Source organism: Tenrec ecaudatus, chromosome 13 (assembly GCF_050624435.1).
Source record: "Tenrec ecaudatus isolate mTenEca1 chromosome 13, mTenEca1.hap1, whole genome shotgun sequence".
Lineage (NCBI taxonomy): Eukaryota > Metazoa > Chordata > Mammalia > Afrosoricida > Tenrecidae > Tenrec > Tenrec ecaudatus.
The window spans coordinates 128190043-128206771 of record NC_134542.1 but is presented as its reverse complement, the minus strand read 5'-3'; the positions used below and the strand labels follow the sequence as shown (position 1 = coordinate 128206771).

The window sequence follows — 16729 nt, the reverse complement described above, 5'->3', positions numbered from 1 at the left end:
CTTTGCTGATTGTGCCACCAAGATATTGTCCTCCGTGTTACCTAAACACGGTCATTGAATCTGTCGTCTTTTACGTATTTTACACGGTATCTGTCTTCCTTCAAAGGCTCGTACCGTCTAGTTGTCTTTCTTTTCATGGTGTTAATGTGATGTTTCATGATGTCAGGTGACTATTGCCTATAACCATTAATTCTTTGGTGCTATAAAATTATGATATCCTAACCCTTTCTTTCTTCATTTGTTATCTTGAATAATTTTAAAAATTATCATCAACTAACTGGTTTGGTTTGGGGATATAGTTTAACCTCTTAGAGTTAATTTTCTTAATGGTATTGAAATTATTCCATATTTTGACCAATATAAGCCTATTCGTGCTAGATTTTACTTTAGGTTCACCGCAAAGATAAGGCCAAGCCAGAGAGAAGGAAAAGGAGAAGTTTATTCTGCGCTTCTGGGCAAGGTTCAAAGGCTCCAGCAAGCAGTCAGAGAGGTCTCCCTGCCCAGGAGGGAGGGGGAGTAGAGGGGCAGAGAGATGGGAGCCCTGAACTCCCACTTAACTGTGGTGGAGAGCAAGTTTGAAGCTGGGTAGCTGGGTAAAAATAAAGGGAGGGGTAGAAGCTCCAGGTGGGCGAAAGAGGAAGAGGGTAGAAATTGCAGCTGCCTCCATCCATAAAATTCCAAGGTAGTGTGGTGCCTTCCTTGATCATTCTGCCTGATACGGAGGAGATGGCTCATTGTTCTGGGGCCCTCCTGGTCTGATAAGGGCAGACAGGCTTTTCTTTATGTCCTCCACGTGGTACCTAACACAACACTTACATCCTTTTGTCAAAACCCATGTTATCTTTTATAGATTCCTTTATAGATAAGATATTTTAGCTCCAGGATGAACAGTTTCTGCCTCACTTGGAATAAGTAATTGCTTGTGTTGATTTGTTTCATGTTAGTGTCCAATTTTCAGAGGTTTTTAATATTAATGATGTTATGCACTATATTTTTATTGCTCAAAATTTAAATCTATAATAGAAAGAAGCATTTTTAAAAAACAAACTAGTTTTTACCTTTTGTCTGCAACATAACTCCTCTTCCTCATTAAGAGAAACAATTTTATTATTAATCTATCCTTTTTATATTATAATATATATTTATATTTCTTCTGTTATTAAAAATATAGACATACTTTTCTATACTTTGAGGTTTTGTTTTTAACTTTAAATTGTATATAGGTTTATAGAGCAGAGAAGTTTTCCATTCAACTATGCATACATATTTTGTTTCAGCGCATCCATTGCCACCCACACAATGTATCATCATTTATGGTCCATCCTCTGTCTCCTGTTTCCATTCCTTCTTCTCCCACAACCTTTCTGAATGTTTTCTTTCTGTAGTTCCTTCCTTTTTTAAGGTTGATTAGTCTAAGATGTGTGTGACTCAGTCGTGCTATTGTTCCCTTGAAAAACCTGTATATTGTTTAATGAAAATTGAGCCATGGGCTTGAGTTCATTTCCAGACCTAAAAGATGTTTAAGGGCTATAGTCTAGGTTTCCCCCAGTCTTGTTTCTTTATGTGATTGGCGTGTTGTTCCACATTGTTTTCCCTCTCTAGTATCTAGGGCTTTGTAATGTGATCCCTTTCAAGCGGTTGGTAGTTGTAACCTTCTACTTCTCTTGGTCTCAGGATCTGGGCACCTGGTGTTTGATGGTCCACTATTCCGTTGGATTCATTGTTTCCGTGCATCCAGTAGTTGTAACTTAGGTGACTGCTTAGATGAGCTTTTTTAAGACTCCAGTCCCTGGGACGGAATTATCAAGGGCAGTGTGGCCAAGGGATTGCTGAAACCCAGATGAAGGCTGAGCATGGTAGTGGGACTAGAGGACAGAAGTAGGAGGCAAAGGGCATGCTTAGAGGCTAAATATAGGCGTGTACATATGTAAAAATATTTATAATTGTGGTGGAATAGATCCATGTGCATATATTTATAGGTTTAGTCGTAGGGTAGCAGATGGACATTGGGCCTCCCTCCTCTCACGTACTCCCACAATACAAAAACACTTTGCTCAACTAAATGATCATTCCATGATACCCACCTTCCCGACACAATCGCTGAAGACAAACGTGTGCATAAGCAAATGCGGTGAAGAAAGCTGATGATGCCCAGCTATCTAAAGATACAGCACATGGGGTCTTAAAGGCTTGAAGGTAAACAAGTCCCATCTAGCTCAGAAGCAACAAAGCTCACAGGGAAGAAGCACACCAGCCTGTGTGATCACAGTGTATTGAAGGGATCAGGTAGCAGACACCAAAGAACAAAACCCATCATTGTGTGCTCACCTTCCCCATATAAACGTTGATGACAAATGTGTGCATAAGTAAGTGTGGTGAAGAAGGCTGATGGTGCCCAGCTAAGTGGCCGTCTAGTTAAGAGGCAACAAAGCCCACATGGAAGAAGCTTGTGATCATGAGGGGTCAAAAGGACCAGGTATCAAGCACCAAAGAACAAAAAAAATCATATAATTGTGAATGGGGGGGGTGGGGACCCAATGCCCATCTGTAGACAACTGGACATCCCTTGCAAGAGGGGTCGTGGGGAGGAGATGAGTCACTTAGGGTGCAATGTAGTATTGATGAGGCAAGCAACTTTCCTCTAATTCTTGGATACTTTCTTCTCCACTCCTCCACCCCACCCCCCCACACACACACTCTCGTGATCCCAGTTCTACCTTGTAGACCTGGTTGGACCAGGGGATGCACAGGACGAATGGACCTCTCGGGACCAGTGGTGGGAGTGGTGATGCCTGAAGGCAGGAGGGAAGAAGGGAGCCTATTGCAGTGATCTGCATCTAGCCTCCTCCCTGGGGGGATGGACAGCAGAGGGGTGTGTTAGGGGAGACGTCGGGCAGTATAAGATATGATAAAATAATAATTTATAAAATAATTATAAATTATCAAGAGTTTGTGGGGGGGGAGGGGAAGAAAAATGAGCTGATTCCAGGAGCCCAAGCTGAAGGCGAGTGTTTTGAGAATGATGAGGGCAGCAAACATATGTGTGCTTTACACAAAAGAGTTTTATGAGCCCCAATAAAATGATTTTTTTTAAAAAGACTCCAGTCCCTACTCACCACAGTAACCTGGAAAACAGTATTCTAGCCTTTGTTATGCCAATTGACCTGATGTCCCTGAGGCTATGGTCCTGTGCCCCTGCCTCAGGGACTCATTCCCTCAGGTGGACCTTGGTTGTTTTGTTTGCTTTGTTTTTAATTAACAAAATGTCTTAGAACCATTCTATGTAGGATGTCATCATAAGCGTATAAAATAAATTACTGAAGTCCAATGATGGCATTTTATGTTGTTTCAGTTTATTGTTACTATAAATAATCCTATGCAGTAGATTCTTATGTGTTTTTTTCTCTAGTTTCTTTTTCTGATCAAAGGATAAATTAATATATTTTTAATACATATATTTCCAAATTGTAGGATTTTACTTACATATTAGAAATATGTGATAGGATTCTACCTACAAAAACATATGATCAACCTGTTTTATTTTTGCTAGTGGTGCCTCTTTGCAGCTTTTCTCCTAACGTGAATGTTTGTCTTGTTTCGTTTCCTACTGTGTTTCTTTTTAATCAATTCTGTTTTTCCTGTTTGATTTTTCAGAGTCAATACAGATTTGTATGTGAAGCTATTTTGAAAGTCTATGAAGAAGGATTTGTCAAGCACTTAACATCTCCAAACAAATGAAAGAAAAAGGACTGGGATAAATGATGGAAAAGGCTCTCCATTGGCCATCATGCTGCTTGCAGGAAATGGCGCCTGTACAGAAAGTGAAGAACTAAGAAGAACTTTGAACTCTTCAGCACTGTTGCACTTTACATTTTAAAAGTCATTCTCTCAAACTCTTTGACTTAATGTTTAAAGACTAGTTCATACTTTGCTCCAAAAAAAATAGTGACTGACTGAGGATGTTCAGGGTGAGTTATGAAATTCTGTGGTGAGGCCCTGCAGTCCCTTCTGGTGCAGTTGCCACAAGCAAGGTTGCTAGTGCTCTGCTACACCTCGGTGTCTTGAAAGCAAAGAGAAATAAGCATCAGGATGTCAGCCATGGTATTTCCCTGTGATTCATGTACTTAAAACTATATACAGATTTTCAGGTTTTATTTTTTAAATTTTAGCAATATCATTCTCAATGTTAGCCAGTATACTGCCTATGGATGCAGCACATACCCCCCTGTACCCCCTATAGAGACCTGCTGTTCAGAAGAAGAAAGGTGGAATTTGCTATTCCCAGGAAATGCTGCACATTGTCCATTTACCAGCATCTTATAGAAAGTATAAATACGAATCTATAATTTTTCTTGAATTTAATAATGTAACATATTTATCATAAGCCTGGCTTATCCCAAATCATGTGGTTTCAGATACTTGATGTAAATGAATGCATGCATCGTGTCTTAACCCCTTAAGTGCCTTGAGACATCCTTGTATGTCTAATGAAAAGGCACTCTTTTGACCCTATTAGGAGGTATGTATATTGTATATTCTTACATTTTTATGAATTTTGAATAAGTTCACATCTTAAAAGACAGCTTCTTGTATTGAGAGTTATGCAGTGAAAGAGTAAAGACATTCTATTGCTTTCATTCTTACTCGGTACTTGTATTTTACCATAAAAAAAGAAGAAGAAGAATCTGTGTTCTACTGGGTGTGCGCTCTACTGCCATGAAGTTAGTCAAAATCCACACATTCCTTTACTGGGGGTCAAGGGTTAATTTGAAGTTCAGCAGCTGAACATGCAAGATGCTGTAGTCTTCAGATCCCATACTTATTTCAGCCCTGCTTTTAGCTATGATGCAATATGCACATCAAAGCTAAACCTGTTGGTACCCTTAAGTTAAAATTGTAATACCCTGTTCTGCATTTTCCTACCACTAACCAAATTGCTACTTTTCAGAGCTCAGTTCATCTCAAACTTTGCTCACAGGAGTAGAGAGGCTTTGGTACTTCAGATTAGGAAAGAGATGTTTTTGACTTATTTCTACGTGTAATTACTCTAACTGTAATGAGAATTATTGGGTCATTTTTGTATACAAATTGCCCCAGTTTGTAGTTTGTGGGGATATTAATAAGGAGAGGTTTGATTGTCCAGTCTAACAGAAGATCTGATTTCCCTGTTAGGATATGTATATTTTCATCTTCAGGGTGTTTTTTTTTTAATTACCCAGTTTAATCATTGAAAGTTTGCTCACCTATTTAAATGTTATTTAATATGAATTGTGATCAAAATATATTTAAATGGTGATAGTTTTTAATATTTCTCTATAGTCTTGATAAAATTTAGAGTAAAATGGTAGCTATTTTGGAATGCCATTTTATATAACGGAAAAATGTACATTTAAGAAACTTCAATATATTCTAAATGCTATTTCCATATGCTCAAAATTTATGATGATAAGTTTTAGAAAGTTAAGCTCCTAAATATTAATAGCCAAGATACCAAATAAATTATTGTTTTTAAATATTCTCAATTAGTTTAAAAAGAGAAGTGAACATAACTTTTACGTTAAAGAGAAATCCTCTTATCTCTTCCCAGATTTTATAATCAAAACTGCCGAAGATACCGTATATGCTCAAGTATAAGCCAACTCAGATATCAGCCGAGGCACCTAATTTTACCACAAAAACTGCATTAAGAATGTGCTGGAAACCCCGGCTTATACACAAGTATATACGGTAGTAAATAACTAAAATCTTATTTAAACATTCCACTCTCTAGCAACAAATCGAGGTGATTTACGCTGCTGTGTGCCCCCATGGTGAGGTGAAAAGTGAAGACAAAATCATGCTGGGGGTCTACGTATTCAATAACTATGTCAGCAGTTGATTTTCATCAGAGTATTCTAATTGTTCAGACAGAATGTGCAGCCATAGGCAAAGGGAGACAGTCGTGTGCATGTAACCCAGCAAATGTTGAGGTTGGCATGTGCTTTAAGGGTTGACTTACATGATAATCTGTAGTCAGTATGCACTGCTGCCTATTTCTGATAATTAATTCATTGTCTTTAAATAACAACGTATTAGGAGTTTATAATGACATTTTAATTTCTCATGTATGAATTTTCACCTGAGACTCAACCTCTTATGTACAGAAAATCCTTTTTTCAAAGCATATTTATTAGGATCTTACTTAAATTTCAAATAAATTATCCCTCACATCTTCTTAAAATGCTGTCGCCCTACTCACCCCAAAAATATGACTATCTATAACAGCTAAAAATTATTTGTGCATTTTGTTCATTGAAATAGGTTTCTGGGAATCTTAACTTTCACACTTGTAATAGCTCTACAATTCAACCACATCAATGCAGTTTTATGTGGTAAAATGCCAAATTTCTTGTTTATAAGCTATCTTCCCCATCCTCCAGCCACGTCTTCATCATCCCTTGCCCCCACCACACACACACACACACACACACACACGAAAGCAATGTTGATCTTTGTTCAGAAATAGTAATGATGCAGGGAGCTTTTGTAAATGCTAAGAATTCCTGTGTAACCCTTTCCTTCTCTGAGTTGGGGTGGCTTTTCCATGTTTAGTTCGAGTGTTTAATTGAGCATCTGATTTGTATCAGCACTGTGTACATAGGATTTGCAATAGACTTTATATTCTCTTCCCCTCCCCCACAAAAATATTGGTAGCATTTTTAAACCAGTGCATCCATTCCAAATAGAGCTAGCCTAAGAAATATTTCCCTTTATGTGGCCTGCTGGTACAGTAGGAGTGGTAAAAAGGAAGGATCGTTTTGATTGGGATGAAAGAAAATTCAGTATCTGAAACGTGACGTCAAATGTGCACGTGTGTGTGGAGGCATTCGGCCAGTGGCTTGCAGGTGTCCAGTACTATCGTGCACACGGAGGTTCGTGGACATTTCTTTAGAGTGCATTGCAGTGGCTGTTGCTTACAAATAAGGGGAAGGTCATTTTAACTATAGCGTTTATAGTCTCTTGGCAAGTCTGAGCTGGTCTGATGAGGTATTTGAGCAAAGATCTCCTGTCTCCACTAGAAGTAATAAAACTTGAAAGCTGAAAGGAACTTGAAAGATTTATTCAATCTCCTTCCCTATTTTGTAGGCATAAAATAGGTCCCAAAAGGGTAACTGGTTTAGCAGATTCAGGTTTTCTACTCTTTGTGTTTTTTTCTTTTTCAATTGGGTATGTTCTAAATTCTGGGGTTTCTGTAAGTTATCAACATACGTTAAGATGATCACTTTTTATAAACATTAGTCTTTCAGCTCACAGAAGCACACTCCAGACATGTTTTCACTTACCTGTGATGACCTTAGGAGCTTTCACTTAAATCCTATAGTAGTAAGGGTTCAAAAGGTGTTCCCAACCACGGTGCCACTGAGTGTGCTCAGCATGAGTCCCTGGTGGCACATACGCTTCTGGACTTGGTTCCCTAGACATGCAGTCGAAACATTCGTAAGATTCTTAACAAGCTCGTAAAACAGAAAAGCAAAGATGTAGGCTTTATCTTCATAATCAATTTATGTTCATATTGTGAACATGTGGTTGAATTAAAATATTACTTGTTGTACCAGGAAAAGAGACGGAGACAATGTGTAGTATACTATTTAATTATGTGTGTTTTGAATATATAATTATTCTGGTGATAAGGTTGCCAAAGCAGTTTTGAATTTTATGAGGATTAAATACCACAGTAATGTGGAAAATGTTTACAGGCTCTTATTAGTAGTTATTTTGTTGTTCAGATAAATTTACATTTAAATCACAGTACACCCTTTATGGTAATTATTTGTTGGGGGAAAAAAAATCTTGATAACATAATAAAATATAGATAAAACACACCACCCAGTGTTTTTTATGTAAGCTTTCACATCAAAAATGTAACTGAGTTTATATTAATCTTGTTTACTTCTCACATTTACTCGCGTTACTGCGCTACAATTACTGGAACAATTTTTTTGTGGTGTTTCTTCTAAGTGAAATACCCATGTTATAAAAGCAAACAATTGTAGCAAATATCAGAGCTGCTAATCTATTGGTAAAAGTTTATTGGTGTCCAACTGTGATAAGTAATAGCAACTATTTAATAAAATACTTAGAAAATTTTATAGCTAAGAAGGAATTTGCATAATCCGAAAACATTTTGAGCAATAATTGCTAGTATGTAACTCTTTTGTACCCAGAAAAACTGAGAAATTGATCACTAAATTGTATGTTGTTGCTTCAGCTCACTTTATAGTGTTTGCAACTCTTACCATCACAATTGTATTACACATACGCAAATTACACAAACCCACTAAGTCCATTCCAACTCTAAGCAACCTGACAGAACACATTAGAATTGCCCCATACGGTTTCCAAAGCTAGCAATCTTTATGGAAGTAGACAGCCACATCTTTCTTCCGCAGAACAGCTAGCAGACGTTCCGCTGTCAACTGAGCGCTTTAGCCACTGTGCCATTGGGGCTCCTTATTACATAGGGTTTTTATTCTTAGTAGTAATTACTAGAATAAGCCTTACAATGATATTAAAAATAAAAAGCCCTATGTCAGCCTGGAATTATTTATCATTTTATTTTTACGATCTTGGTGAAGCTGTTATAGGTACACATCAAATATTTGTTTTCATACCTAAATTTGCTGCTATTTATGTTTTTCTACTGCTGTATACTGTTGATTTCTGCGTTTTGTGGTCATTTTAATTTAGTAATTCACACTAAATCTGTAGTCAGAAATAGTATCTTCTGGGGAGCATTGGCTAGATCTTGTTCCTTACATTAATAAGTAAAACAATTTCTAATTTGTTTAATTTACAAGAGTGAAATGTATTAGCAATTTTGCAAGTTAAAGATTAAATTTAAGAAAGCACTTCAAAGTTTAAATCTTTTTAAATTTCCAGTCTAAAGAAAATATTTGGAAGCCTTGTGATGCTCATAAGTTTCAGTTAAACACTGTATGTAGAATTTTGCTTATTAATATAGTGGTATAAATGATACTGAAAATATTTTTCTATGAACAAAAAAGTTCAAAGCTGTTAACTTTTACTTCGTTGTTTAAAGAAGAGAAAATGCTATTTGTATGTCTTTCATGCTGTAAAAAAATGAATGTATCTTCAAATGGTATTAGAATGATCACTTTAATTCTAAGATACTCTGTTTAAAAAAAAAAAAACCCGCAAAGGATTGAAAAGAAGGAAATAGTGTACTACACTCCATTCTAAAAAATATTCCATTTAAGAACAAAAAAAAATACTTTTCATTATAAACAAAATAATCCTTATTGAAGCAAATATAGTGTACAATATTTTTCCATTTTCTTTGATTTCTAAGATAGAAAATTTCAGGAAATTTTACACACAGTTTCAAAAGACAGAATCTTTGTGTGGGGGGGTATGAGGGTTAATGTGATGTGTTTACGGTGAAGAGACCTTCCCTGGCTTTGTCACCACAGCCTCCACAGTGGAGATGTCATTGGGAGAGTGTGATTCTATGGAAGCCAGAAAGCTGTGCCTACGAGTCACCACAATAACTAAGAGAGGCACCTGACCCAGTAATGGTTTCTTTGCCCGTTTGTTCTCAGTACCTCGGGCCCACAGGGTATTTCCAACTCCTAACTGTAGCCATGGTGGCGGAGACGCAGGCTTGATTCCGCTGAACAGCCACCGTGTAGGTAGGAAACCTACACTTGAAACAACTTTCCTTTGGCATGATTAATGTGTTCAGTTTTTAAAAGGTATTGTTTGTCATGCAGTGGCTTGACTCATGAGGACATCGTTATATTGATCCAACCTTCTAGCAGTTTAATTTTCCCCCCAGCTTTTTAAAAACTACCAATTTCCCTTTATGTAAATGTTTAATCTTAGAATTTCCCAAAATAGCAAATACCATTTGTGATGACCAATAATATGGCACATTGCTCAAATAAAATGACCTCCAGGAAGCCGTCAAACAAGGAGAGGTCCCTGCTCAAACTCTTAGACGACCCAAATCGATGTTGGTGTCTGGTTGCCTATATGTCAGTCTGAGTTCACCATTCAAGCCCTTGGAGGCTCTCTGCTCCCATAAAGATTTGCTGTCCTGGAAACCCTATGCGTGGGTATCAACTCCACGGCAGTGGATTTGATTTTTGGTTTAAATGTACTGTAGTTGAGCCCATTTCTCATTTTATGAAGAAGTTGTCCTTTCTGTTCCAGAATTACTGTTCTCCGCTTATTTACTTTCCTGAGCACAGAAGCTTTCCAGCCCAGTCATGGCATTCTTTGGCACCATCTTTCACTCTCCTTCAGGGTTGACAAGCATATTCATTGTGCTTGCAGTCTTCTCTTAGGTGCCACTGAGCCCGTTGCAACTCATAAAGCGCCGACAGAACCCTGCCTGCTCCTGCACGGCCTTCCCAACTGCTCTTCTGTTTGAGGCCACTGTTGCAACGACCGTCCGTCCAAATCCTTGAGGAGCTTCCCTCTTGTTCAAAGACCCTCTCTCAAGCTTGATGCCCTATCAGGGAGGGACTGACCTTCCTGATAGCATACCTCCCAAACCTAATGTCTAAGGATCATTCTAGCTGGACTTCTTCCGAGGCACAATTGTTCCTGCAGTCCCTGCTATTTACAGTAGTCCTCACCACCACCACAGCTTAACTGCATCTGTTCTTTTTGGCCCTACTTCCTGTCTAGCTTTCACAGGCAGAGGAAGCTACTGAAAAGCCATGGTTTGGGTCAGGTGCATCTTAACCCTCAAAATGACTTCTTTGCTCATTCAGTTTTTTAATGATCTTGTGCAGATTTACCCAATGCAGTCTAATGTAGTCTAGATAAGATCTCAGTGCTAAAATAAAATTTTTGGATTGAAAATAATAGCACTTTATTTAAAGCTTACTACTGACTTAATTTATACATTAAAAATAAGAGCTATCCTAGGAGTTTGTAAATGTGGAAAAATATTAATTGGTTAGTGTGTAGAACATTGGATTGAGCCCAACTTTAAATGCTTTATAATGATCTCTTGATAGCTTGTTTGTTGTTTGAGAGATACTTTGTGCTCTAAGCTTTGCAACCTTTCTGTAAATTATTTAGTACAATAAAAACTTCCCAGTCAACTGTCTCGCTTCAGCCAAGCTTGGTTTTACTATAAGCATTTCTGCCTTGCTTTGTACTTTTTTTTTGTAAATTGCATGAATACTTAAGAATCCTGTTTTGTTTTGTATTTAAAGTCTAAATATACACAGCCCCACCAGTACACTTTGTTATCATCGAGTACCATCTCGTCAGAGTGATCCCCCGTGATGACAGACAGGAACTCCTCCATAGGATTTTGTTAACGGTGATCTTTATGGAAACATAGTGCCAAGTCTTTCTCCCACAGAGCTATTGGGTGGGTTTGAACTACAAACCTTTCCGTTAGTGGCTAAGCGCTGAGCCCTTTGTGCCACCAGGCTTCTTCAATCATGTTTATGGGGCAAGAATACTGACCTTGTGAAGAACAGGATTTCAAGAGACAACGCAACATATTAGTTTCAGGACATTCACATTGCAATCCATATTGCAACCTCTTCAAATGAGCTAAGCTTTTTTTTCTACACGGTAGAATGTTTACTATAGACTCTGATTTTTAAGTAGTTGTTTTTAAAATAATTATGTGTAGAGGATATTTTAATCTGGGACTTTTCCCCCTCCGCATAACATGTGCTATTTGTAAACATAAAGGGAAAATAGCATTTGATTCTACTGACCTGGTAGCAAAATGGATTTAGCCCCTGAATTTGTTGCAGTTTGTCCCCCCAATGTCACAAATGGTTTGTTCTCATAACTAAGAGGCAAAGAAGCTAATAGTGCATTTAAATCATATAAGCTTGAATTTGACTAATACTTCATAGGTTGAAATCATCACTGCAGCTAATTGTGTGCTTCAAAATCCTCGTGTAGTGAAAACTTAAAATTCCTACCACTAATTTATGAATACTAACCACAGTAGACATGCTGATTGGCATGAAAACACTGGAAGAGCAGTTTGTTATGTGCAATGCTGTTTTGTGGGCTATATTTTGGATTTGTGTTGAAAAGAGTCCAGGTGGGAGTGTGGCACAGCCAGCTGTGACACTTGTTCAATTGCAAACTAAGGACGCATTTTTAAATTTAAAGCAGAGGAGTTTTGAAAATACTTCAACGTTTTATTGTGGACTCTTACAGCTCTTATAACAATCTATGCATCAATTGTATCAAGCATATTTGTACATATGTTGGCATCATCATTTCCTGTTTGAGTCCTTGGCATAAGCTCTGTCCCCACCCCCTTGTGACTCCTTGATATATTATAAATGATTATTTTTGTATCTTTATATCGACCGCTGTCTCCCTTCTGTTCCTGAGAGGTTTATCTGACCTGGATTCTTTAAGTCCTGAGTTCTTATCTGTACCAATGTACAGTGTAGCCAGAACTGAAAGGCAGGCCTGGGGTCATGATAGTGGGGGGTGAGGAAGCCTCAAAGAACCAGAGAAATATTGTGTTTCATTGGTGACATACTGCATGCACCCTGATTGACTCATCCCTTCCTTGTCACCCTTCTGTGAGGGAATGTCCTATTGTCTACAGATAGGTTTTGGGTCTCAGCTTCCAAACCCCCTTGTTCTCTCTCAACAATTTTGTTTTGTTTTGGGGTGTTCCGATGCAATTTACCTGATCCCATCCACACCTCATGATCACACAGGCTGGTGTGCTTCTTCCATGTGGGGTTGGTTGCTTTTCAGCTAGATGGCCACTTGTTTACCTTCAAGCCTTTTAAGACCCCAGATGCTATCTCTTTTGATAGCTGGACACCGTCAGCTTTCTTCACCACATTTGCTTATGCACCCAATTTTGTTGAAGATTATTTTATGTGAGTTTTCTGTTAACAACTAGAAATGGTTATATTCATTAATGAGTGATCAAGTACTTGAAAGAGGCTGGACAAATGCTAATAGTGAAATTTGTTTCAAGAATTACTGACTCGCAGGGATGTGTTTGTGAAGAAGTGGGGTGAGGAGTTAAGGGATGTGGGAAGAGAGCACCTTTTCCTTCACTTTGGCCAGGACTTGCTTCCTCTCACTACAAACACCTTCAGTTTTGGTTATAGTAATTTTGACATAAGATCTAGCCAATTACAATACTTTTCTTTCTAAGCCTAAAGTCATCTTGCCTCATACCTTCCTGAGAGTTGGTGTACCATCTTCCACCTAGAATAAAAGAAGTACTTGGAGAAAAAGGAAATTAAGGAAAGTCAGAAGTAAAGATTCATGACCTGTTGTATCACTGCCTGACTTTATGAACAAACCCTCGAGCATCTAGTCAATTCCTGCCCATAGAAAGCCTACACGGGGTTCCCGAGGCTGTGACTCCACCGAAGCAGAGAGCCTCCTCTTTCTCCCACAGAGCGACTGATGATTTCCAGCAGTGCCACCCAGGCGCCTGTCCTCGTGTGCACGATAATAAAAGCTGAAGGGGGATTGGGAAACCCTTTCCCATGTCTTACCTCTAACGAGCGGTCCCGCAGAGCCAGTGAGGTCTCTGTTTCATCTCTTTTCTTTGGGCAAGCAGGTGTTTGTAGCCATGCAGTTGTTAATGCTAAAGGAATAGTGTGATTTATTTTGCAGCTTTTGTTTTTCACAGATCTTTCACAGAAAGATCTTACACATATTTTCATATAACCATATTTAAGTCTACCCTTTTTTAAAAAACTGAATTGAGTTAAGGTTTAGACAGCAGATCAATTTTTTTATTTAGCACTTAATCCACGTCATAGAATTCAGTAATTCAGTCATATCAAGAACAGTTGTACAGTTATCACCACAGTCAACGCTAAAACATTGTATTTTATTCATTAGTATTCATGTGATTACTTTTTCCTAAATGTGGCAAAAATATGTACAACAAAACATTCTGCAACAATTGCTTTTCTTTTTTAATCACTTTACTAGGGGCTCGTACAACTCATCACAATCCATACTACATACTTTGTGTCAAGCACTTTTGTACATTTGTTGCCATTATAATTGTCAAAACATTTTCTACTTGAGTCCTTGGTATCAGCTCCTCATATTTTCCCTTCACAAACCCTTGATAATTTATAAATTATTACTGTTTTCTCATGTCTTCACTATCCGTTGTCTTCCTTCACCCACTTTTCTGTTGTCCGTCCACCAGGGAGGGGGTTATATGTAGCTCATTGGGGTCGGTTCCCCCTTTGTCCCCCACATTCCCCTTACCTCCCTGTTATCACTACTCCCCTGAGTGATTTATCTGTCCTGGATTCCATGTGTTTCCAGTTCTTATCTGTAACATTTTAAGATAGAATTGGGATCATAATAGTGGGGGGCTGGAGGGGAGCATTAAAGAACTAAAGAAAAGTTACATGTTTCATCCTTGGTATACCACACCATGACTGGCTCCTTTCCTCCCCGTGACCCTTCTATTAGAGGATGTCCAGTTGCCTACAGATGGGATTTGAGTCTCCACTCCACCCCTCATTCACAGTGATACCTGATCCCTTCAACACCTCGTGATCGCACAGGCTGGTGTGCATATTCCATGTGGGCTTTGTTGCTTCTGAGCTAGATGGATGCTTGTTTATCTTCAAGCCTTTAAAACCCCAGATGCTATATCTTTTGATAGCCGGGCGCCATCAGCTTTCTTCTCCACATTTGCTTATGCACCCATTTGTCTTCAGCGATTGTATCAGGGAGGTAAGCACACAATATGATTTTTTGTTCTTTGATGCCTGATAACTGATCCTTTCAACACCTCATGATCATGCAGGCTGGTGTGCTTCCGCCATGTGGGCTTTGTTGCTTCTGAGCTAGATGGCCGCTTGTTTACCGTCAATCCTTTAAGATCCCAGACACTATATCTTTTGGTAGCCAGGTGCCATCAGCTCTGTTCACCACATTCGCTTATGCACCCACTTTGTCTACAGCGATTGTGTTGGGAAGGTGAGCATCATGGAATGACAGTTTAATAGAACAAAGTATTCTTGCATTGAAGGTGTACTTGAGTGGAGGCCCAATGTCCATTTGCTACCTTAATACAAACCTGTACATATATGCAGATAGATCTATTTCAACATCCTCATAAACCTATTTACATGATCTGCTACCTTAATATTAAACCTATAGATATTTGTACATAGATCGTTTGGGAAAAGTGAGCATCATGGAATACCACTTTAATAGAACAACGTGTTCTTGCATTAAGGAAGTACTTGAGTAGAGGTCCAATGTCCATCTGCTACCTTAATACTAAACCCATAAATATATGTACATAGATCTATTTCCATATTGCCATGTAGTAAATATATTTACACATGCATTTACCTTTGTAAGTGTCCTTTGCCTCCTAGATCTTTCCTCTATTTCCTTGTACTTTCCTCTTGTCCCACTATCATGTTCAGCCTTCATTTGGGTTTCAGTAATCCTGGGTTACATTGCCCTTGATCAAACCCTATGGGAAGTAGGAAAATAGAAAGTTTGTAAGCCCACTTGCATTCAGCCATTAAAATTTTATCTTTAGATGGGTTAAGACCATGCCTGCAAAGAAAGCTTTGGAAATATATGCCCACCCAGTGCTTTGGATTCGTCAGGAATCAGTAGTCTTTGTCACAAGCTGGAAATAATCTGGAACCATGAAGAAAACTCCTCTCGGACTGAATGGTCAAGGAGCCTGTGAGCAGGCTGAAATACTTGCTAGGTGAACACTTGGATTTACTTGTTGAGTGGAAGTGAGAAATGCAGCGATAAAGAGACAGGTTAAGTGTGGCCACTGACACCTGTGGACTTGGTTTACAGGGGAAAAGGGGAAGATGAGTGTGGGTTGACTGGTCTAAAGTGCATGACCTAGCATGAAGGGCTAGGCTTGTTGAGTATTTGTGAGAGCCCATGGTCTAAAAGCAAGGCGACCAATGGGCACCCTGTAGAAACTGAGTGAGGCAGCCACATTAAGTTGACCAGAACCCGTGAACTGGTGCATATTGTTGAGCCTGTGAACTGGTGCATATTGTTGCTGACTTTATGGATGCAGACTTTACAAGATTCCAAGTGGAATGAAGACTCTTCATGTAGAAAAATATGACTGTCTTCTCAGAGCACTGGGTTGATGTAAGTGGGCAGTATATAAATTGGGTACTCAAAATTGGGGGGATAAAGGCATGACGTGGTTGCCTTACAAACTTTCATAGGTGGGTGAACACTCACAGAATTATAGGATTAATGTGTAGGTGTTACTTAATTTCAATCATGAAGCTAAAGAATTATGTACAGGTGCCAGGTTGTCAAGGTGTGGATAGAGGTAGTTTATTGTGCCAACCTGGCCGATAAACACATTGGGCTTAATTGAAGGACAGAGGGATAAATGGCTTGGTGAGCCTCACCTTTCTATTTCTCGGGTCTCTTGCTTTGTGATGGTCGGGCCAGAGTGCATCTTCCTTAGCCAGTTCCTTACTGTAGCTGGCAAGACTCATTTCCTGCAAGACATCCCTGAGGAGAAGCCACATGGACCAACCCTGATGCAGTGTTGGGTGCTGGAGCAGCCTTGTGGAAACCTCTGCCAGCCCTGAGATGTTTGCACATTCCCTGACTCAGCTTTCCTCCTGCAGTCGGCATCATTGCGTGTGTTTTGTGAGATGGAGGAGGATTGGTGATAGACATATGGGTTAATGGATTAACATTGGACTTGTGGGCTTGAGCA

General features: G+C 38.9%; 1 protein-coding gene across 3 annotated transcripts in view; it reads left to right on the top strand.

Annotated features, from left to right (window-relative positions):
- The window catches only part of PTPN4 (protein tyrosine phosphatase non-receptor type 4), a 189920-nt gene extending 177686 nt beyond the window's left edge, over nt 1–12234 (top strand). The window contains exon 21 of one of the 3 annotated variants that reach the window (XM_075530245.1): nt 3655–12234. In XM_075530245.1, coding sequence (XP_075386360.1) covers nt 3655–3738 — 84 coding nt within the window. In that variant the 3' untranslated portion in view covers nt 3739–12234. The remainder of the gene's footprint in view (nt 1–3654) is intronic. The other 2 variants (XM_075530244.1, XM_075530242.1) reach the window with 2 other exon arrangements.
- Nucleotides 12235–16729: the final 4495 nt, after the last annotated feature.